The following is a 21,755-nucleotide window of genomic DNA, read 5'->3' on the forward strand; positions in this document are numbered from 1 at the left end:
TTTTAGATTGCATCGCTCCTCTGGTGGTCAGAGGAGACAAATGTATATAAACACCAGTTTAATGTGGCACTCATCACTTCAAAGCCAGTACATGTTCCAATAGAGTTTAAATTGATTTTGCAGTCTTTTTTTGTTAGTCCACTCAACGGATGAGAGACCTAAACGTAACCACTGCTGAACACTTACTGTTTACATGTCACTGAATTCATAGCAATTAATGTTTTTTTCTTTTAAAAACATCTGTGAATATCACAGGACTGTATTAGCTGTAAATGTCTGAACAGGTCCCAATTTTTTTAATTAAATTCTGCTTTTTTACCTTTTTGAGCTGTTATTATTTTTTATTTAATCTTTCTTTATCCATGATAGTCCCATTAAGATTAAACATCTCTTCTCCTAGGTCCTGGCCAAGACGGAAGAATAAAAGGTTCAAAGTTTCACAAATATAAACACAAATAACAGACTATATTAACAGAACAGCAAAAAGTTTAAAAACAACATAAAAATGTAACTTAAACGAGCCAAACAGCCTTTGTACACACATCAACTAGTGTTCAAATAGTCCTTCTTTCTGTTTTTAAAATCCTCAATGCTTACAAAATAATCTTATTCAAAATGAATCTATATCTCACACCAGGATGAGGATGCAAACACTTCAATAATCACTATTAATAGATTCTCTCTCCACCTTTCGAATTGATTAACAATTATCTCTCAAGTTCTCTTTTCTTTTTCTTTTTTTTATTTAATTGATTTGTCTGCAGCAGGTGCAGGCAGAGGCGGAAGGATACCATGAAAAGGCTTCAGGTCACATGTTGGAGACACACGTGTGTGAAGGATGAACTGATGACTGTGAATCAGAACAAAGCAGCAGCAGTGTGTGTGTCTCTGTGCTGTGGTTTGGTTTGGGTTAGGACGCAGTTAAAGCTCCTTTTGGGTTATTTTTTGAATGCATAAGACAAGTTAAAGTGCTGACATAAAGTGTAGTGAGTCATTTAAACTCAATTAATCTTCCATTAGAAGCAAACACGGTTGAAAAGTCGTGTCCCTCCTCCTCCTCCTCCTCCAAAAGCACGCAGGCAGGGCGGATGCCTGCAGCGAGCTGTCTGTCTGCCTGTCTGTCTGCCTGTCTGTCTGTCCGATGTGCGACACTAGCAGTGACAGGAGGAACACCACGGACAGACAGTTTGCTTGGCTGCACGTCGGCACGAATGGCAACGAGCTCCCGCTGAGAGGAGGAGGAGGAGGAGGAGGAGGAGGTGGAGGAAGAGGAGGCAGCAGAGCGCACAAGTGGCGCGTCGGAGGTTGGGTAGGTGGGCTGCGAGTAAAGCTCCGAGAAGCCGGGATGGACGGCAAAGGCACTCTGAAGATGTTCGCCAGGAAGAAACGGGAACTGATTAAGACGCCATCCATCTCGAAGAAGAGCCGAGCAGGAAGCCCCGGGCCGCAGAGCAGCGCCCAGTCTGTGAGTAGAGCATCACTTCTGGTTTCCTTGGTGGTGGTGGTGCTCAGTCTGCTGGTGTGAGTGTGTGAGTGTGTGTGTGTGAGTGTCAGATGACCTTCAGCTGGAGGGGACAGGCTGCAGAGAGAGGCCTCCGGACACAGTTCCATATATAAGTTGTATTTTGTGTGTTTTTTTGGAGAAATAATGACTTTTTTATAGCTGTGTGGAACAAACTTTACGCACGCTTCAGATGTGACTCATTAGGCAGTATTATTCATTTGTGGCACACACACAAAAAAAGGGGGCTACAGTGTCATTTTCAAAAAGTGGCCTCGTGCTTTTAGTCAGAATGGACACTAGGCTGTGATAACTGGGGGAAGGAGCATGCTGAAACGTGGCAGCAAAAGCAGCTACAACCCTTACTCTTCCAGTCAGAGAGTTAAGAAAGCTGAGGCGAAGAGTAAGGACAGACTGGACATTCTGCCCAACAAGCACAACGTATGGCTTAAGCAGGTATGTTGGAGTGGATGCATGTATGTTTGTGTTTCTGCGTACAGGTCCTTTACTTTGCCATAGAAGCACTTGTCAGGCCCTAAACTGTGACCATTTAACTAGACTGTAAGATGCACCAAAAAAAGGTTAAAAAACAACTTTTTATTTCCTGTTTTCAGGCAGATGAAGGGGTCGTTTATCTGCGAAAAAAACATAATTTGTCTTATTCCAAATAGTAGAAATGTCATTTCTATACTCTGCTCTGTTTGCCACACCCGACAGCGGCTTGCAGTCAGGAAGTGTTACACAACACGCAGCGCAGGATCTTGTGAAAGTCTCTGCATGTGTGTTTACCAACAACAAGAACTGCTGTGTTTCCAAGTCCACAGAGTCAAAAACACGGGTGAACGTCAGGACGGCGTCATGGTTGAGCTGGAAAAGCGTGAAATCATGTGATTGTGTTGACCTTTTTTTGTTTTTTTTCCCTCTCTCAGCTGTCTATCCTTCAGGAGCAGCCTCGTAAAGATGGAGGCGTTGACATCGGCCTCTCCTCTTCGCCTTCGTCCTCCTGTTCTTCCTCTTCAACTCTCACTCCGACTTCCGCAGGGCTGCTGGACCCGTCCCTGTCCTGCCCGGGGACCCCCAACGTCCAGCACGGCAAGCTGGCGGGGATGCAAGGGGTGGGCTGCCCGTCTCCAGTGTCCACCCTGAAGAGGCCCACGGCGCTGAGCAGACACGCCAGCGCTGCAGGTCTGGTTTGGATGCATCTGTAGTTATTCATCTTATCAAGTTCATGAAATGTGCAGAAGTCCACACCTGAAATGAAATAGAAAGCAAAATCTGGATGAGTACAGTGCACAAAATATTTGAAAGAAAAGTATATTTTACCTACCTGAAATTTAAGAAACAAATTAAACCAGAATTTCATTTTTTTCTTTTAAATTGACTTCAGCATTAATAAAAAGTTTGAGTGAAAACATAGACTTTGAAGCCTTGACCTTTGGAAGATTGATTTCTTGATCACTCGACTTCCGCACGTTATTTAATTTCCAAAATGTAAAAAAAGAGACAAAGGGGACATTCTCAAATTGTTTGGTTTGTATAAAATTCCAAGATATTCAAGTTACAATGATATTAAACAGGAGCGCAGCAATTTCCATTTAAAGGAATTGTTTGACACTTTTAGAAATATGCTTATTCACGTATTGTATGAGATAATCAACACCACTCATGTCTGTCATTCAGTCACGAAGCCTCATCCAGAAGCCAGTTAGGGTAGCTTAGCTTAGCAAAAAGACTTGAAATGGAGGGAAACGGCTAGCCTGGCTCTGTGCAAAGGTAACAAAATCCACCAATAGCAACCTTTCGAAATCTCACTATCTTACTTGTTATATCTGATTTGTTTAACTTGTACACAAACCAAAGTGTTAAATGCCATTTTGCAGTTTTCCATGCGGTTATGTGCCGGAATATATCTTGTCTGCGAGCAGACGCAATGCCGACTCAAAGTTACAGCTCAAATAAACCTAAAACCTCAAGTTATCGCTTTTACACTTTGTTTTTTGTTTGAGTTAGACAAACAAGATATAAATTGTTCATTTGTGAGATTTGGAGGCGCTTTAAGGTGGATTTGGTTCCGTCTGTGTAACGTTGAGCTATGGATGTTTAGCCCTGTACCGTATTTAAAGGACCCACATAAGCGTGGTCCAAATATTCCTTTAAATATGTTGGAGCTGTAAAATATCTGGTGTTTTTTTCCTGATAAATAAAGTTTGTTCTGTGTTTGTCTCCTCAGGTTTCCCGCTCCAGTCCTGGGTGTTCACTAAAGGCCAGGGGAAAGGGGCCCTGACCCCGACGACCCCGTCTGATGGTCCGGAGAGCACAGCCATCGAGGTGGAGGACATCCCCGCCCTGCTGAGGGACGTGGCGCGCTTCGCAGAGGCTGTGGAGAAACTGAAGGATGTCGTGTTGGCAGAAGGTTAGTGCTTTAACGTACTAAGTATTTAAAGGGAGGCAAAAAAACTTGTTTTCATGCATTGGCCCATTTTCACATTTGCAGCTATTTTGCTTCCATAACATGTCTTCTTTCAGACTAATTTAAAGAAAACGTCCAGTATACACATTTTTGTATATGTTTATTTTACTATTTTGTCTGTTCGCGTCTGTAGATTTCTCCATAATTCAGTAAAAGTTACCATTAGATAAGCCCTAATTTGCATATTTAAACATACCATTTCAGTTTACTTGTTTCTTTCCAGTTTATTGTCTTAATGTAAGTAATCAACTGGGGAAGGTTCATGGTGACGTATATTATTATTTTTAGCCTATTCACCTGTTCAAATGAATGTAATTTAACAAAACATATCTTCCTCTTAATGAGATTTTTCTCAGACTCTGATCCAGAAATCTCCCCTTCAGCTGCACTTGCATACAGCAAACTTTCCAGTTTCATTCCTATCTTTTATTCTGAAGGTTTTTACAGAGGGGTTTGTTCATATAGCAATCATAACCTGATTTATACAATATCTTTCTCCTAAAAACAGGGAGAAACTATTTTTTTTAATGGCTGTTGACAGTATTTTCTAACTTATGGAGTGAAACAGAGAGATCCAAAATCCCCTCTGTAAAAACCCTTGACTCTGATGTCAACAAAATGAAACAAGAATTTTGAACCAGGCTTTATCCAAATTATGATCATTTGCACATTGAAGGTACATTTTTAGAAAGTTGTAATACAAAAAAATAGCTTTTGGTGAAAAAGAAGGGAAATTACATGAGGTTTCTGTTCGTTAAAATGTTACCCTATTCACCTCTTGTGTCTCTTTAAAAGCTTCCAGCAGTCACACATCAACCCGCAGTCACACATCAACCCGCAGACACATTGAGCTCATGTTTGATTCAGAAGGTCTCAAATATTTACCGTCAAAATGAGCTTGTCTCCTCTCTGTCTTATCAGCTGGTACATTTTTCCCAAAAGGCACAGAAACAGGTTTGAGAACATTTGTTTTTGGTTGATTAGGGTTTGAGCCAAATGCCCTCAGTGCTGCGATCACAAAACTAAAGACTAGAATGAGACTCGTTTTCACCACTGCGAAGACAAAAAGTAGACCCTGTTGACACTTGGTTTTAAAATGTGTCTTTGCCAAAGAGATCAGAAGTGCATTAAATTAAAGTGTAAACGACCAACAAGATGCTTTGTGATCTGATCAATCAAACCACTTCATGAGGTGGTCAGGGAGGCGTTTGACTACATATCTTTCATCGTGTAAATGCTAATGTATCTTGCTATGTCCAGCACATCTGGAAATTTCAAAGGGTCGATGGAGATTTATCACGGTTTGGTTTGCTTGGCGCACGCCATGGAAAAAACCCGGTCTGTATTGCGTACATTACTTCTTCTTTTAACTTCTGTCAGACTTGGCACAGGAAGTGAACCGCTGCCCTTTCGCCGGTTTAAAAAACATTTGGTCTTTGCAAATGATTGCCCTAATTATTTGCATATAGAGTGGCAAAGTGAGATTTGGTCACAAGTGGTCACTGGAGACCACTTGTGACCAGGTGCGAACTGACGTACTTAGAGCTGTGCACTCCAGGTGTGAACACGGCAAGTGTTTTTGTTTTTTTTGTGTTGTGTACATTTTGTATTTGGAATACATTTGCAGACAGAACAATACTCCTCTTCCCCTTTTTTCGTTCCCAGTCCACTTGACTTACACAAAGAGGACATGCGGTGTTAATCTTGCATCAGTCATCTTCACCGACGTGTGTGCAGAGCTTTGTGGGAGAGGGAGGGAGAACAAGGGGGAGGAGCCACCTTGCACAAGCAAGCGCACAAGTCTCTCTGAGCATCCTTTCTCTCTCTCCAAGTGAAGTGCTGCGTTTCCGCTGCGCCCACAGAGTCCACCGCACCCTGTCTCCAGCAGGAAGCCGGCTTCTTGTTTACTGCAGCCTCACACACACACGCTCACACACAGGCTCAAAATGGCGAAACATCTAAACCTTTTCCTCTTGGAGTTAAATACAACCGCTTCAGAGTCGAATCCACCTGCAGAAACAAATTGAAAGTTTTTTTTTTTTTTTTTTTTATAGTTTGACGTTATCAGGGTTAGGAAGGGTTCTATGGTTCAGGTTTTGTTTGCGTGTCTTTCCGTCTGCCGTTATCTGGCTCTGTTCCGTCTTGTTCTCCACCCAGAGAGCGCTTTCTAAACAGGAAGCCATGATGGATAGCCTCTGACAGAAGGGCCTCATCCACACTTCCTCCTCCGATAGGCTGGCTGCGTCGCCCTGTGACGCGACGCCTCCTCCTCTTCGCCCGTTAATCAGCAGCACAATCACAGTTTTTAAGACCACTTTTATATCCTTAACATCAAACGAACCAAGTCGAGAGTAAAGTGATTTTTGTTTTCGTGAGCTGCAAAAAGCAGATGTTGCGCACTATAATTAGTTTCTACTCTTGCTAAACAATAGAGATGACCACATCCTCTCTGGCGTGATGTTCAGGTCAACATGTTCTTATTGTCTCATCTGCAGCTCAGACACTCTGACACACTTTTTTTTAACAAACGGTCTGTGGGAGGATGGCAGATCGGCTGCCCTCTGGCCTCCTCCCTGAGCGAGCTGCCTCCATTCTAGACAAAAAGAGTTCAAAGAAGAGTATGAGGTGGCAACATTAGACATGAAACTAGTCCGTGAGTGTGTGTTTTAGGAGGAAATGAGGATGCAGGCTGCAACTGTGTCACAAGTGACATCAAAGCAGAGGAGCTCTGACCCGTCTGACTCTCTGGACTCGTTCACTCGTTATCACTGACCTTACTGTTTGTGCTCAGACTGTCTGTCTCCCCGCCGTCTCCGTCCACTACACAGACACAATTGAAATACTGACTTAAAGGAATGCTCTGTCATTTATTTGCTTTCTTGCAGCGGGTTGAGATGAAGAGATTGATACCAGTCTCATGTCTGTATGGTGAATATAAAGCTGCTGCACAGCCAGTAGCCTCTTAGCTTAGCATAAAGACTGGAAACGAGGGGAAACGGCTAGCCCTGCTCTGTCTAAAGGCGACAAAATGTGTTGCATCTGACGCTCACTAATTAACACATTATGTTGTTTTGTTTAATCCACGCAAAAAACTGAACATAACTTGTCTCGGCTGGTTTCGTCGCAAGATCAAGAAAAAGCAAAAGCAGATGTCCAAAAATGTTTTAGCGTAGTTTCGCCATAGCCTATAAACATTCACTAGTATTGTATAATAAAATGGGTTTCAAGATTAGTAATTCATGTCCCTGTTGAATCCCTACCTATGTTGTTACTTAAACACAGTAACATCAGACAAATGTTTCACTTTTAAGGTGGCAAAAATGAAAGTTATTCATCCTCGACATTTGCTGATGGATTCAGAATAAAGACAGTTTAGACAATTAGATGTGAAATGGGCTGGAGGTACTACAGGTTGAGTGTTTCCATGGTAGCTAGTATCCTTTTCATTTCCCCAAATGATGTGCAGATTAAGGCATCCTACTATCAAATGGCTCGAAAAATAGTGCATATAGCTGCTGTTGGCTCCCAAGGGGATGATGCCCCCCGACCCCCCTCTAGGTTTGGGCTGAGCCCCGAATGCCTACAAGCAGTAGCGGACTCGGGTGTTCTCGGGGCAGGGGCAAAATAAAATATACATAAATATATCGGTGTGCAGCCTATGCCACTGAATGTCACATTTTGTCCATTTAAGGGCACCTATTCGTGGTGCCCTCCACTGGAAGGGAACCTTCAAGGTTGCTGCATAATGTTTTATCTACTTTAGGGGCAACTTTTAGGAAACTTTTGGCTGCCTTTCTTTCAAACTGTGCTTACGATGTCTGGCTCTGACATCTGAGGATCATGCATTGAGCCCTGTCTGTAAAACTATGATTTAACTTTGTGATTGGTTGTCTGAAACGAGCCAACAGTTAATCTGCAATTCAATTTTCAGACTGTGCAGAAATGTAATAAAAGAAATGGATTAAAAGAAAAATCTTTACCCGAAAAATAAAACTCGGGATGTGGTCTCTTACAGCCTGTTGTATGACTGTTGCCTCACCCTCTTCCTTCGTCCCTCTCGTCCAGGTAAGGAGAATCAGCGTCCCGTGGCTCACGAGTGTCTGGGGGAGGTCCTACGGGTGCTCCGTCAGGTCATCAACACCTACCCTCTGCTCAACACCGTGGAGATCCTCACTGCTGCCGGCAAGCTCATATCCAAGGTCAAAGGTCAGTCAGGAATCTAGAACCATCAGCCCTGCCTTTTATGTGGTGTGATGACACAAACATTTACTTTAATCAAGAGTAAACTAAACCTTTTGTCTTTGGGCACACTGATGGCCAGACAACAAATTTAGTTTAGATGGAAATCGCCAAACGTTTGTACAAGGATATATTTGATTTTATTAATTATGACACAGCAAAGTTTCCTTAGCCGTGTTGATGCTTTAAGCTCTGGAAACTGTGTGGCTGAGTCACGTCTTCAGTATATATGTGTGTAACTAGGAGCGTAGGAAATGAACCATTGGACTGATTTGTCTTTATGTTCACATTTTTCTGCTTTCCTCCTGTGCTTCTTTTTATGCATGTTAGTTTCCTAGATCCCTAACAATTTATCTTTAACTATTATTATCTTGTATAACTTTCATATTTTGGTTTTCTTTATTTACTTTTCTTGCATAGATAAGGTTATCAGTCCAAACGTGTTAATACAGTGGATTATCAAAGTGAAAAATGTGTTGATTATAGAAAGAAAGCTGCTATTTAAATTGCAACAACAGTATATAAATGTTTAAACTAGTCTGTTAGAAATTATCCGTTATGTAATGCTGTGCATATAGTTTGTTGTGCAGGTGTGAGTTCATTTGGTCAACAGTGTATTTTTCAAACCACAATTGAAACCTGAACTTAAGCATGGCTGTGATTTTTCTTTTCAGGTTTCCACTATGAGGCCTGTAACGAGGCAGATAAAAAGGACTTTGAGAAGGCGATTGAAACCATTGCAGTTGCTTTTAGCAGCAAGTGAGTATCTGATGCACCTTCACACAACCTTATTAATCCGAAAGTAATCCTACTGTGAGTTCAACTGGTGTGATTAGTGGTTAGTTATTGCCTTTCCACCAAAGACCTCTTTAGTCACATAGCTAGCAGTGTTTCTAAGCAGGTGTTACCTCAGACAGAAGAGACGGTACTGTGTGTGTCTTTCGTTACGTACGAGGTCTGTTGTTGGGAATTTGGAGAAAAAAAGTGCAGCGATGGTGACACATTTGCATGAGGCTGAGCTGAAAACAGGAAGTGGTTCTTTTTTTTAACTTGTACCGTATGACACAAAACCAAAACTCGAAATGGCTGTTGACTACCTGAAAGATTGCTTCAGACTGAGCAGATAACAAATCACTAGAATGTTTTAGAGGAAATCTAGAGCAAAAACATTATTAAACGTGGCAACTATGAAACTGCCAAATCTCAGGGTTTTTTTCGAGATAAATGTTTAGTTTTTTTCCCTCCTTTTAAAAAATATAATGTTATAAATTAATGCAAACCCAGAGTAGAGAAATGTGTCAGTTATTTTTGTGTAATTGGAGCTCATTGCACCAACAGTTCATCACATGCTGCTCTGTGCCCTTTCAGGGTTTAGACATCTGTCACAGAGCTTCAGGAGGAAGTGAGCTGGCAGAGACGGTTGAAATCTGCCTGACGTGTCTGTTTCCTCATTCTCTCCTCTTCTCTTCCTCTGTTCGACTCACTTTCATGTCATGAACAGACTAACATCAAGATGGAGACGGCACCTTTTTGTTGTTTAGCGTTAATAATTGAATCAAAATGAAAAATATGTCAAAAAGGATTTTTCTTGAATGGATGAGGGATGTGTTGATATATATATATTTTTTTATTCATAATTTTAATTCAGATACATTGTTCATATTTTGATTGTAATTTTCTTCTTTATTTGTTACGTCTTTCATTTTTGATTTTATTTGTCTTACTTTGTGAAAACTTACTTGGCAATAAAGGGATTCTGAAAGAAAATTAGTTCTTTGACATAAAGAATTTATGTTAGAGAGTAAGATAATCGCAGGTAGAGGTTAAGTTACTCAAATGAAACATATTTTATCACTTCCTTACTCCAGGACATGTGTAGCTGTGGAGACCTTCCATCAGGGCCTCTTCCTCTTTTTTTCTAATCTGCCATTTTCAGTCACTTTTCACACACAAACGGATGATTATTCATCCATATCCATATATCATCACATCCATATTATATTTACGTCTCTGATGTTGCCAAATATAAAGCTGTCTTTGATGTGTTTCTCCTCAGTGTGTCTGAACTGCTGATGGGAGAGGTGGACAGCAGCACGTTGCTCTCTCAGCTGCCCACTGAGAAGAGCAGGGTGAGTTTAATACAGAGCTTCTAATGCACATGCATAAATATAGTGGAAATAATCTGTATAATACAATTTATTATCAAGCAAAGTGTCCTGCACTTTGTTCTAATTGTAGGTTGAAGATACAGATTTAGGTTTTACAGGATTTTAATAAAAAATAAAGATTACATTAAATAAAAACATGTAAAACTTAAATTTAAGACTCTAGCACGTGCCCACTTTCTATAACACTACACCATAAATATAATTATTAGAATCCAGCCTTTGTCCAATTTAGACATAAAATACATGTTTTTCTTCGGAAACCCCTAACATGTTAGTTAAAAATACACATAGTCATGTCAGCAGTTAGTCACTCAGTCCTGTCATCATGATACCACATGACACCTTCCTCTAAAAATGTTTTACGTGATCTACAGGACGTAGCATCATTGTAGTCTCCTGAAGGCCCTGGGAAGACCCAAAGTGTCTGTGCGTTCTAATTCCAATGCTAGCATACTATTAAGGATGCCAGAAAAATGTAGTATGTCAGAGGCAGTATGTCCTACTGCATCAGGTAGCATTTTGCAATACGCTTTTCTGGCTATTCTTACCCACAATCCTCTGCACAGCGGATATATGGAGAAGAGGGTCAAAGTTCCATGTTTTGATGAAGTAGTATGTCCCAATTGTGTTTCTAGTACTGTGTGCAGCAGTATGTACTTTGTAAGGACGGCTTCAGTAAAAAGATAAAGTATTTGGAGCGCAGTTAAGTTCTCTCACTCTGTCATACTAACAATATGAACAAAAATACAGAAATGGAGTGTCTATCTCCACGTACAGTCCTGTTACCTTTAATCATTTCTCAGGTTCTGAAGGTGCTAGGTGTTCTCATGCTATTAGCATTGATGGCATGTGGCTACATTACATGAATGTGCTAGAAACTCAGTCCTGTTACTCTATTCCTATTCAACCATCTTACCTTTAACCATTTAGAAAGCTTTTGAAAGCACACATTTAAAATAAACATATGTAAGTAGACACACGGCTGGAAAAAGAAGATAAAGAATGAAGTTTAATTTTGACGTGTTAGAACGTGCAAATGGCACCAATTCGTCAGAAAGGATTCTCACTGACTGTTCATGAGGTGATTTCCACTCCCAACTATCCAAAGAATTGTGGAAATAAAATAAAATAAAAACATCCCTAAGCTGATGACGAGCCCTGATGTGTGATTCATCTTTGTGCTGTGTAGTCGATGGAGAACCTGTACGCTGCGACAGGACACGGAGCTGACGGACATTACAGGAGCGACCTGCAGGACATGGGTAAGACCATCAGCTGCTCCTCCACTCACACTCCTGCACATTCTCTCTGTGATATTTGTGATACTTCTACTCCTCTCTCCCTCCATTTACTCCCCCTTTTGTGGGGAGAAAGAAAGCATGCTGTTTTCACATGTTTGCTGTGGAACCTGTTATCTGCTTACAGTAGAAAGTGGTGACTCAACCTTTATTCAGATCATGAAAACTTTAACATGCTTTTCCACACTGTGTGTCTGATATGTCTCCCCCTGTTGGCATAAAGACAGTGTTACACCGATGTGTTTCACTGCAAGAGTGCCAGTTGCAAAATCTCACTTTTATGAATGTTCAAACAGTTTAGAAAATTCCAAATTTTGACCACAGTGAGTCTTTTGACTTTCCAAAGGTTGTATCCAAAACAAAACACAGGATGTCTGAGATCATAACACTGAATCTTCACACCTTGGCTGCAAAGTTTTTTTTGTTTTTTTTCTGCCTCCCACAAATCCTAACCATCAAAAAACAGTTGAATGTTGTCGCAGCAACAGACTGAGCTTGTTTCTGTGCAGTGACCTGTGTTTGTGTGTTGATGCGTAGGCAGAGCCGAGGAAGTGGATGTGATCCTCCAGAACAGCGAGGGAGGGGTGGACTCCGCTCTGCTCTACGCCAAAACCATCTCCAAGTACATGAAGGACCTGATGAGCTACGTGGAGAAGAGAATCTCTCTGGGTGAGTGGGAGTGTTGGAGGTTCAGTGTATTATATTTAAGATTAAAGCTGCTGCAGGGATGACTTATTTTATGGGACAACCCAGAAGGAAGCATCACACTGGTTCCTTCGACAAAAAACTAATTCCTTTGGATTATAGTAGAAATAGTTCTGTGGCAGACAAACATTTATGATACTTGCACGTTTTGTTCATCATGATAATCCTAACAAATGTTTAGGACTTATTCCTGCAGCAATCTTTATTTGTAGCTGTACTTTATGAACAACTGTAGAAAAACTGTCTAACACAGTGTCCTCTTTTCTTATATTTCAGAAACTGAGTTCTCCAAAGGCCTCCAGAGATTGTACCAGTCCTGCAAACACAGCATAACACACGTAAACCTTCTTTTATTTCACCTCTGAGTATATTTCACTAGTTATCGGTGATATTGAGTGTTAAAAACTATGATAAACTTAAAACGATATGGCATTTCATCCCTCCATTTGTGTTGGAAAATAAACCTTCTCTCTCCCATGTCTGTTTGCTCCCTCCAGCCCCAAATGCCCCTCTTCTCCATCTACTCTCTGGCTCTGGAGCAGGACCAGGAGCAGAGTGTGGGGCTGCAGCAGGCCAGCACCACCCTGCACACCCAGACCTTCATCCAGGTAAACTTAACCAAAGTTTGTCACAACTTCTGTGAGTCGTGTGTCCCTGTGACAGTCGCTCATACATGCTCATGCTCTCCTTCCACATCGTGTCAATATGTGTTTGTCTGTGCAGCCGCTGATGCAGCGTAAACAGGAGCATGAAAAGAGACGGAAGGAGATCAAGGAGCACTGGATTCGAGCCAAGAGAAAACTGGTACGACCTCGTACTTTGTACACATGAGCAGGCCTTAGCAGTAAGACTGTTTCTGTTAATCTCAAAGGAACAATAAGAAGTTATAAGGGCCAACAATGACCTGCCTTTCAGATGGAGTGTGAGGCGAACCTGCGGAAAGCCAAGCAAGTCTACATGGTCCGCTGTGAGGAGTACGAAAAAGCCAAAACAGCAGCCTGCCGAGCTGAGGAGGAAGGAGGAGGATCTACAGCGAAGTCTGTGGAGAAGAAGAAACGAGTGGAGGAAGAGGCTCGCAACAAGGTTCATATCAATAACTGCATTTAACTGCTTTATCACCGTGGAGTAAAAAATAAATATAATCTGCATTTCCAGAGCTAGATTTTCAGTGTGGTCTGAAATGTTTTATATGGCTGCACACAGAAGAAAAACAAACGCAGCAAGTAAGTTAAAGATTCAAAAATGTTTCTTGTGTTTGTTTGCAGTCAGACGAGGCGGAGGCCACCTACCGGACGTGTATAGCAGATGCCACCACTCAGCAGCTGGAGCTGGAGCACACAAAGGTCACAGTGCTGAGACAACTGCAGGACGTCATCAAGCAGAGCGACCAGACCCTCCGCTCGGTCAGAACCAACACACGCATCTCCTACATTCTTTCATTGCTCTAAATTCTATACTCAAGTTAGGATTAAAGCAATAATTGAAGGTAATGAATATAAACTCTTTTCTGATCCTCTTTGTTGCAACTCTTTCCTCCACCAGGCGACCATCTCGTACTACCAGCTCATGCACATGCAGACGGTGGCCTTGCCGGTCCACTACCAGACTCTGTGTGAGAGCAGTAAGCTGTATGACCCGGGTCAGCAGTACGCGGCCTACGTCAGAGACCTGCAGCTGCCGGAGCAGCCGAGTGTTCACTACGCATTTGAGAACTACTGTCCCTCCAGCTCATCGTCACAGTAAGAGCTTAAATCCGAGCCACAGTTATCCAGCTTTTTAATTGCAACCTTTATAAAATAGTTACCATTTATTTATTTTCTGCAGTGCGATATTTTCACTGTTTTACTTTGCTGTCAGGCAGCTTTGTCCAGCGGGAACTGAAGCAGCTGTAACCAGCTTTTCTTCAAAAATACAAGACTCCATTGATTAAAACAGTAATTTTACCTTGAATAACGCGGGTGTTCCTGATCTACTGCTTGTTGATTTGTTTGTATACTGCAGATGCATAGACTGCCACACACTTCTAGTGGGTCATAAGTGGTGATTGAGAGGGATTATTCTTGTATCAGTCTATATGTTTTAGGAAATTATTGGATATACCTTTCAAATATTTTTCTGTAATATATTCTCAATTGCTTTCGTGCTGCGAGTTATATGCGATGACTGATTACACTCTGACATCAGTCTAGTGAACATGAAGCTGCAGCCAGTTAGCTTAGCACAAAGACTGGAAATAGCTGAGGCTTCATATTTTCACAATATAAAAAAATACAGACGAGTGGTATTAATCTTCTCATCATACACTCAGTAAAAAAGCTAATGTGTGTTTTTACCAAAGAGAAAATATATTTTCTTTTAATTCCTCATCGCAGCCATGGCCACAGACCCAGAAACGACAGTTTCAACACAGAACAGACGAGCCAGACGGAAACAGCAACTGCAGAACACAGAGAAGCAGAGGCTCAGCGCAAGAGTAAGTGAAGCCTGCTGCTTCTGTAGTTTACGTTAAGAGAATTATTACTGAGACATCCAGCCTGCTTAAGAGTTTTTGGTTCATTTCATCCATTTTCAAAAATAAACAACAACCACAAGAGAGCACAGTGTTAAGAAAGTGATTTTCAAGTCCTGTCCCTTCGTTATCCTCAGGGCAGGGCCACAAGTCGTGGGGTTCGACTGTGAGCGATGACAGCGTTGGAGGAGAGGGAGGCCTAGAGTCTCCTACTGCCAGCTCAAGTGAGTGAGACAGATTCACAGTAACGTGCATCAGAATATCTCACTTATGAATAACCATAAGGGAGATTTTGTTTTTTGTTTTTATTTCCAGTTAAAGGCACACAGTATGTGTGATTTGTCTTTATTTATATGTGAGGTTAGTATTTAAACTGTATGCTTCATCCAGGTGACATCAGTAAAATTGTCCGCACATCATCCACTGGAACAATGTCGTCCAATGAGGACGCAGATGAGAAAGACGGGAATGTGAACTCATTTGAAGCTCCAAGTAAGATTTCTAGATTATCACTGTTTGATGTGACCGTTCGATAACATGGCTAGACTACAAGGGAAAAAACACTGCATCATCTTCATTACACTCCAAGTGCTGGCTCTGAGTTTTCTGTATGACGTGGGTCTTTGTCCTCAGACATGAACGGCATGGATCCAGATGTGGTGGTGTCCACCAGACCTTTCCGTAACATCGGCCTGTCCAAAGCAGCCCAGACCCACCGACTGAGGAAGCTACGGACTCCTTCAAAGTGCCGCGAGTGCGACAGCTACGTTTACTTCCAGGGGGCCGAGTGCGAGGAGGTGAGTTCCCCTTCATCTCGTCTCAGACTCAGGATCCGAACATTGCAGCTTTTTAAACACCTCATTAATGTTCATGAGGTCAACGCGTTCTTCTCCGTCCTCGCAGTGCTTCCTGGCGTGTCACAAGCGCTGCCTGGAGACTCTGGCCATCCAATGCGGCCACAAGAAGCTGCAGGGTCGTCTGCAGCTGTTCGGCAGGGACTTCTCTCAGGTGGCCAGCTGTGCCAGTGACGGCATCCCCTTCATCATCACCAAGTGCATCTCCGAGATAGAGAGGCGGGCGCTCAAGATGAAGGTGAGAAAGTGGATTTTTTTTCTTTTTTATTGTTAAAGCGAGCACTGCTGGATTTCTTGAGTATTTGCCACGGAGTCTGATTTTAACTCTCTGCTTCCTCCTTGCAGGGCATCTACCGGGTGAACGGGGTGAAGACGCGGGTGGAGAAGCTGTGTCAGGCCTTTGAGAATGGCAAGGAGCTGGTGGAGCTGTCCCAGTGCTCACCACATGACATCAGCAACGTCCTCAAGCTTTACCTCAGACAGGTGCACAAGCAAGAGTAGAACACAGTATGCTTCAAAGTCTAGTGTGAAGGATTTAGAAAAAAAAACGTGTTTAATTTTACCTGAGCAAAGCACTCTTGCTGGACCATTTCAATTTTCTGGTTGTATATTATGGCTCAAAATGAAAATAACTCATTTGCATGCCTCTCTTGCTCCTCCATACTACAAATATTGCGTGTTCATGTGTAATTCAGCCCCTCTAACACTTCTTCTTGTATCCGTTAACCCCACCCAGCTGCCAGAGCCCATCATGCTGTTCCGCCTGTACAACCAGCTGATGGGTTTGGCGAAGGAGAGTCTGCAGGGCGAAGCGGAGACACCTGAGGGAGAGGAGGCGGAGTCGAACAGCATCAACCACGCGGCGGGCAAGGGGTCGGAGCTGGTGGATCTGGGCCCCGACACAGACCCAGAGGTCCTGGTTCTGGTGGAGAAGCTGAAGGCGCTCCTGAAGGAGTTGCCAAAGGCTAACGTCGCTACGCTGCGCTACATAATCCGCCACCTTCGGAGGTCAGTAATTAAAAAAAAAAAAAAAAATGGGGGAAAAAAGCAGGAAGATAAAACTCTAAGCTCATATTTATTCTTGATTTTTCCACTCTCTTCGTCCCTTCAGGATTGCAGAGCTAGAGGAAGACAACAAGATGAGTCCCAGTAACTTGGGTATTGTGTTCGGTCCCTCCCTGATGCGTCCCCGTCCAACCGGGGCCACGATATCGCTCTCCTCTCTGGTCGATTACCCCCACCAGGCCCGCATCGTGGAGTCCCTCATCGTCTTCTACTCGACCATCTTCCAGTCCAAAACCTCTCAGTCCCACAAAATGGGTCGCTCTGCTTCCACCTCCACTCAGCAGGTAGGACTCCCTGTGCAGTATAAATGAATTATACATTTTTAAAACGTCAGCCTTGATCATTACTACGAGATATGTTTTCATTTTAAGAATTCTTAACACTTTAAATGCCAGTTGCCACTTTTTTTATTTTAATTATTCACAATCTGGGATATGTCAATGGTTAGCAACAACATTGATTTTGATGCAACAACATTGACTTTTTGGTGCAGTGTGAGATTAAAAGAAAAAACTCCTACTTGTTACTTTTGAGGACCAAAAACTGTCTAAAAACGGCTATAAAAAGAATTGATATTAATGTTATTTTCTATTTTTAAAGAATATATTTCTAATGCCAAATTTTCTGAATTTTTACCCTTTTTTTTTTTTTTTTTTTTTTTTTTTTAAATACCAGTTTGATTACATAACAAAAAATGCTAAAGGAGGAACTCATACCATGGGATATTTCAATGATTAGATATGTTGATTTGATTCTGAAGCCCCTATTTGAAAGCTTCTTACAAAATGAATGCATGATTGTTTTTGCTGTATTGGCTGTGGAAAATAATTGTTTTAATCAGTTTCTATGGAGTTAATTTTGTCCTTAAGGGTCTGAGTGTCTCTATTTTGACTACTTTGTTTATTCAATTTTGACTTATTAATGGAGCTGAGATTGAACCGTCAAATTCTTGTTTAAAAAGTGTGCCAGTAACACAGCCATAATGAACAAAAAGTTAAAAAAATATATTAAAACCAAATGTCCCTCCTGTGATGCACAAGGGTTAATATTTAATGATACAGGTTGTAACGGTATGACCTTTTTAATTTAACTGAGACACGGAAAAACATCCCTGAGCCTTTTAGGGGTGTTACTAACGCTCTGTATAAAAGGGTCAGAGCAACTCTATGCTGAGGAAACTGAGGTCTTTTGGAGTGCAGGGAGCACTCCTGAAGACCTTTTTCAACTCCGTGGTGGCATCAGCCATCTTTTATGCAGTGGTCTGCTGGAGCAGCAGCATCTCAGCAGCTGACAAGAAGAGACTGAACAAGCTTGTCAGGAAGGCCAGCAGTGTGCTGGGGTGTCCACTGGATACGGTGGAGGTGGTGGGAGACAGGAGGGTGATGGCCAAGCTATCATCCCTGATGAACAATACCTCCCACCCCATGCAGGACACTCTGGCAGCTCTGTGCAGCTCCTTCAGCCACCGGCTGCTTCACCCCCGGTGTGTGAAGGAGAGGTACCGCAGGAAAACATTATAAACTTAAACATTTCCTGCTGCTGTCAGGCTGCACAACCAGCTCTGCTCCCAGCAGACCACATGACCACATGACAATAATGACAATAATAACCTGTGCAATACACTACAATAATAACCTGTGCAATACACTACACCGTGCAATAATAGTTAGGAAAGTTAAAAATAGTTAAAATAGTTGTTGTTTTTTTTCTCTGTCTGTAAATATAATATTTCAGTTATTGTTGTTTTTTTGTTTTTTTCTACTGTTTTTTTATTGCGTATTTATAATACTTGTTTTATTTTATTTTTATTTTTATTTCTTTATTTTTATTCTTAGCTTGTCTTCTACTATGTCTCTTGTGTGCACTTTACTCTACGCTGTTGTAAGTCTGCAAATTTGGCCCCTGGGACTAATAAAGGATTATCTTATCTTATCTTATCTTATGGGCCTTTTGTATAAAATTTGAAGGCAATAAATAAATAGGCATTAAATGTAACTTATGATCCATGCTCCTGAAGATTTAGGACACCACAGCCAAATATCTGATCATTTGCATTGCAGCTTTTTATAGAAATGAATGGGTCACTATGTGACTGCACACGCCAGAAAAGATAGTAACAATGTCCTTTGCACCTCTGTGTCTAAGTACAGCCTCCCACAGCAGCTAGTTTAAATTAGTAGTTATGCAAGTATTTATTTGAGTGTATTTTTAGGGTGTGAAAGTTTGCTAGAAAACAGATTTTTTTGAATACAAATATTTTTACAGAAGAGAACTTGAACCTTCAGGAGTCATTTGGAAAATGTTGGATCACCCAAAAGTAATGGTGAAATGTTTTACTGTAACACATGAAAGAAGGTTTTGCTGATAAGCTGCCAGTAAATTATGAGCATGAACAAAACCTGGTGTACCTCCTCCTGTTCCTCTGAAAAGGCGAAAACATTATAAACTTAAACATCACCCATTACCTCATTCAGAGTTTCGATCTACAGTCAAGATTCATTGGACTACAGCTTTCCTCTTCTGATTTGCATGTGTTGATATACGGTCTCTGATCTAAAATAAAAAGCCAAAGAACACTCTTACATTGTTTTTCTTTAACAATCTCTTCATTTCCCCCTCCTGGTTCAGAGTACTGCAGATGACAAGATAGGAAACTCGGCTGATGCAGAGGATGGAGGCAGCGAGGAGCCAAATATACCAGAATCTGACAAGATGGAGGAGGGATGTGGTAAGTTTTTTTTTTTTTTTTTTTTTTTTTTTTTTTCTAAAGACTAGGTTGTATAATACTGTTGAAAATGATTTATCTTCTACTGAAAGAGTGGGAATCAAAAGAAGTTCACTCATGTTCTTTCTAGCTCCAAGTGACATGGTATTTAAAGGTATACTATGTAGGATTTTCCGAAAACAACAATTGATAGACTCGTGCAAATATAATCCCTTAATCACCATTTATGGCCCACTAGAACTGTCTGACGGTGTCTGTATCTGCACAGACAGGAAAACAGACTGCGACAATAACTTGATACAAAAGCGGCCGTTTTGTTATTCGTTTGTGTATGAGGATCATAATCAGTGGTTTCTTTTGCAAAGCGCGGGAAGCACGTTTAAGTACCTAAAACAGAAAAAAACACTTCAAAAGTAAAGTGAGGAGAGAGAGGTTGGGTTTGGCGAGAACAAAAGAGATTCCAACTCAGACGCCACTGATAATGACGACGACAGTAAAAGCAGAGTATGCAAAAACATTGATTACTTTACCAAAAGAAAGATGCAACCAAATCGTGTTCTTATGCAACCAACCGAGAGGGTTTGTAGCCCTTAAAAGTTAGTTTGGAGCCCTCTGTCTTTTTTCCCCTCTTTCGCGGTTTCCGGGATGTTTCTGTCCGTCAGCATTTGGGCTCTGGATGAGAAGCCCCCTATGCATGTGCAAGCACGTATCTAAGAGGAAGCCATGATGGCTGACCCAGAGCTGGAAAAAATACAGCGAGGCAAAACGCTAAACAGAAGCTTGTTCCAAAACGAGAGTTAACCTAGGGTTTGCTTTTACTGTAGTCTGTGACGCTGCAGGTGGTACCCTGGGCTGTGTTATTGGGTCAGGGGGCACCTCTGGTGTTACGGAGGAGGGGCACAAAACAGTTGTTGTTGTTTACAAACATTGAGCAGCAATTCCTGCATAGCATGCCTTTTTAAAAGTAGACATAATACAAATGTATCACTTCTAAAAATGTAATTATCTGCAAGATTTGGCCTTAATGTTTAACTTCAATATTTTTTTTTAACCCCTGTGCAACCATTGCTCTCTTATCTCCATTTAGGAGGTTCTTTGGGGTCTCTGGGTTCTAGTGAGCAGCTCTCCGACTCGGAGGTGGACGAGAGCGGCCAGAGGACCGCAACTTCCCTCATCCTGGTAAAGCAGGAGAGCGAGGTGAGCGTTGACGACGACCAGCTGAGCTACAGGGACAGTCTGGACCTGTCCGGCCAGTCCACGACCCAAACCGACCCGGAACAGGATGCAGATCAAGGCCCAGACGAAGCGGTGCCCCCCGCGGTGCCCCCGCGGTGCCCCCCGCTGCCGGACAGCGGGCCCCCACGCTGCCCCCGCGCTGCCGGACAGCGGGCCCCCACGCTGCCCCCGCGCTGCCGGACAGCGGGCCCCCAGATGAAGACACAGCGGCGGAGCAGGACCTCAGCGCCTCTCTGGCCGAGCTCAACGTGAACCAGAACAACAACAACAACGACGACTACCAATGCTCCCCCATGTTGAGCTTGTCGAGGTTCCAACTGGCTCGTCTATGTGGAAAGAAATTACCCCTGACCAGAAACAGGGACAGTGAACCTGAGTTTGTCTGATTATCAAAATCAATGTGTGTTTGAAGTCTGTTAGTTGGAGTAGAGGGACAGGAATATTAATCTGGTTTTTATTCATTAAAATCCAGCATGTGTACATCAAGATTTTACTGTTTTTAATGCATTTTTCAGCTGTATTGATCTCTCCTGGCAGTGAAACATCTGCAACGCTTACTGCTGTCATTTTGAGAGGTTTTGACTCAAATGATTAAATGCATACTACTGCAAAAATACTTTTTTAAGTGTTTTACTCGTTGCTCTTGCAAGCTTGAGGAAAGTTGGGCAGTAAGTCAGATTTTAATGTGCAGAATTTCAAAGCAAATTAAAGTGCTGCTGGTTTTATTTCAGCACTAAATATTTTAAAAAATGAATTTAGCAGTCTCTTATAAATGTTGCCTGTAATGCCATGTTATGGATGTTTGGTCTATTTTAATAAACATTTTATTTTAAAGTGGTTATAGTTTTGTTATTCCATCTCCAATTTTGTTTTAACTATCGTCTTTCTGTCTTTTACAGGTAAAATGGGGAACAGTGAACAAATATACCCAAATGAGGGTAGTTAAACTAAAGATGGATGAGGTCACTTCCCTGGTATTGGGGAG

At 41.9% G+C, this 21,755-nt stretch overlaps 1 protein-coding gene across 2 annotated transcripts; it reads left to right on the forward strand.

Moving 5' to 3' along the window:
• Nucleotides 1-1,116: 1,116 nt before the first annotated feature.
• Nucleotides 1,117-21,108, forward strand: arhgap45b (Rho GTPase activating protein 45b). 2 transcript variants are annotated; one of them, XM_054603267.1, is made up of 24 exons: nt 1,117-1,465; nt 2,431-2,686; nt 3,732-3,914; nt 8,037-8,177; nt 8,885-8,969; nt 10,267-10,339; nt 11,568-11,640; nt 12,214-12,345; nt 12,658-12,719; nt 12,879-12,989; nt 13,105-13,185; nt 13,297-13,464; nt 13,647-13,784; nt 13,924-14,120; nt 14,754-14,854; nt 15,028-15,114; nt 15,281-15,382; nt 15,524-15,687; nt 15,794-15,982; nt 16,090-16,227; nt 16,481-16,752; nt 16,856-17,093; nt 19,438-19,537; nt 20,622-21,108. In XM_054603267.1, the coding sequence occupies exons 1-24, from the start codon at nt 1,142-1,144 to the stop codon at nt 21,020-21,022; spliced, it is 3,816 nt and encodes a 1,271-aa protein (XP_054459242.1). In that variant the 5' UTR covers nt 1,117-1,141; the 3' UTR covers nt 21,023-21,108. The 2 variants fall into 2 exon arrangements, with proteins under 2 accessions (XP_054459242.1, XP_054459243.1); XM_054603268.1 differs by lacking the exon at nt 1,117-1,465 and adding an exon at nt 1,793-1,957.
• The last annotated feature ends 647 nt before the right edge of the window (nt 21,109-21,755 follow it).

Source organism: Anoplopoma fimbria, chromosome 8 (assembly GCF_027596085.1).
Source record: "Anoplopoma fimbria isolate UVic2021 breed Golden Eagle Sablefish chromosome 8, Afim_UVic_2022, whole genome shotgun sequence".
NCBI classification, from domain to species: Eukaryota; Metazoa; Chordata; class Actinopteri; order Perciformes; family Anoplopomatidae; genus Anoplopoma; species Anoplopoma fimbria.

What these genes read in the sequence shown, in the direction of transcription:
- arhgap45b (XM_054603267.1), top strand. Translation starts at nt 1,142, where the DNA reads ATGTGCGACACTAGCAGTGACAGGAGGAACACCACGGACAGACAGTTT. An exon ending in TGCCCACTGAGAAGAGCAGG is followed by an intron (nt 10,340 to 11,567) that starts GTGAGTTTAATA and finishes TGTGCTGTGTAG; the next exon opens with TCGATGGAGAACCTGTACGC. An exon ending in CTTCCACCTCCACTCAGCAG is followed by an intron (nt 17,094 to 19,437) that starts GTAGGACTCCCT and finishes CTCCTGGTTCAG; the next exon opens with AGTACTGCAGATGACAAGAT.